This window comes from Opisthorchis viverrini (genome assembly GCF_000715545.1).
Source record: "Opisthorchis viverrini unplaced genomic scaffold opera_v5_328, whole genome shotgun sequence".
NCBI lineage: Eukaryota > Metazoa > Platyhelminthes > Trematoda > Opisthorchiida > Opisthorchiidae > Opisthorchis > Opisthorchis viverrini.
The window spans coordinates 567,341-568,285 of NW_008751981.1; the positions used below are offsets into that span (position 1 = coordinate 567,341).

At 46.1% G+C, this 945-nt stretch overlaps 1 protein-coding gene across 1 annotated transcript; it reads left to right on the plus strand.

The window, feature by feature from the left end:
- T265_10005 (hypothetical protein) lies at window positions 1-321 on the plus strand (the record flags this gene model as incomplete). The annotated part of the gene is made up of 1 exon (XM_009176242.1): window positions 1-321. One exon carries the CDS (start codon window positions 1-3, stop codon window positions 319-321), a length of 321 nt encoding a protein of 106 aa, XP_009174506.1.
- Window positions 322-945: the final 624 nt, after the last annotated feature.

Here is a 945-nt window from a genome sequence, read left to right on the forward strand (position 1 = left end):
ATGCAGATGCACTTAGTTTGCGCTCCAGAACGTCGCGTGTACAGGTTTGTTAAACCGGAGAACACGGCAGCCCATGTCTTCGTTCTGAAAAACGCTCGTGCATATGAAACGGTCTGCGACTGCGTGGAGTCTCTGTGCATCAAGAGGCAGGGCAATATTTGCGGGCAGTATGGTCCAGGGGGATTGAAGATGTTTCCCGGCACAGAAGGACGCAGCACGGAGCAGAAGCGAATTTCGATTGAGACATGTGTCGTAAAATGTTCAATTGTCGCGATGGTCTTCGGAGGCACAGTAGAGCCGTGCACGGCCACGAATGACTGAACTATTTAGTGCAGTTCGAATCGATGTAGCCAGAAATGCCTGGAAGTAGTGGAGGCCAAGTCAAGGTGAAACTAATTGGTCGGCTGGATCCAGTTTAAAACCGCACCGTATCCCCAGGCAAATGATTCGGATGGCTGGAGGTTTATACCACAAAAGTGATCCTAATGTAGAAGTGGGAACATCGATAACTCCGGCTGGATTTGCTTGGCGATGTGACCCATGAACTCCAATGAATAGCGGCGCTGACGATGGTCGCAAAGTGGAGTCGCTTTGTAACGTTTGCTTGGATTTGAGCGATGAATGATTGGAGTCAATGGATATCCAGGAAAGTACAAGAAGACGTATTCAGGAGACGATGGATGTCCATTTTTTTTAAATAGGATGCAAACGAGAATTTTGCCGATGGTCTTTCACGGGTCTGTTGGGATTTTATTTTATAAATAACTCCTCAGCAAAAGCCTCCTTTCTTTCGCTGGTAGTTTCCTTCATTCCGCGGAGAAATATCTACATTTGTTATCGGAATTGAAGCGTCCTTGAAGTTTCCTCGGGTAAATAAATTCCTGTAGAAGCAAATTCAATTTTCTGCTGATTGTGTACTTACTTCTCAGTTCGATTACTCGAGCA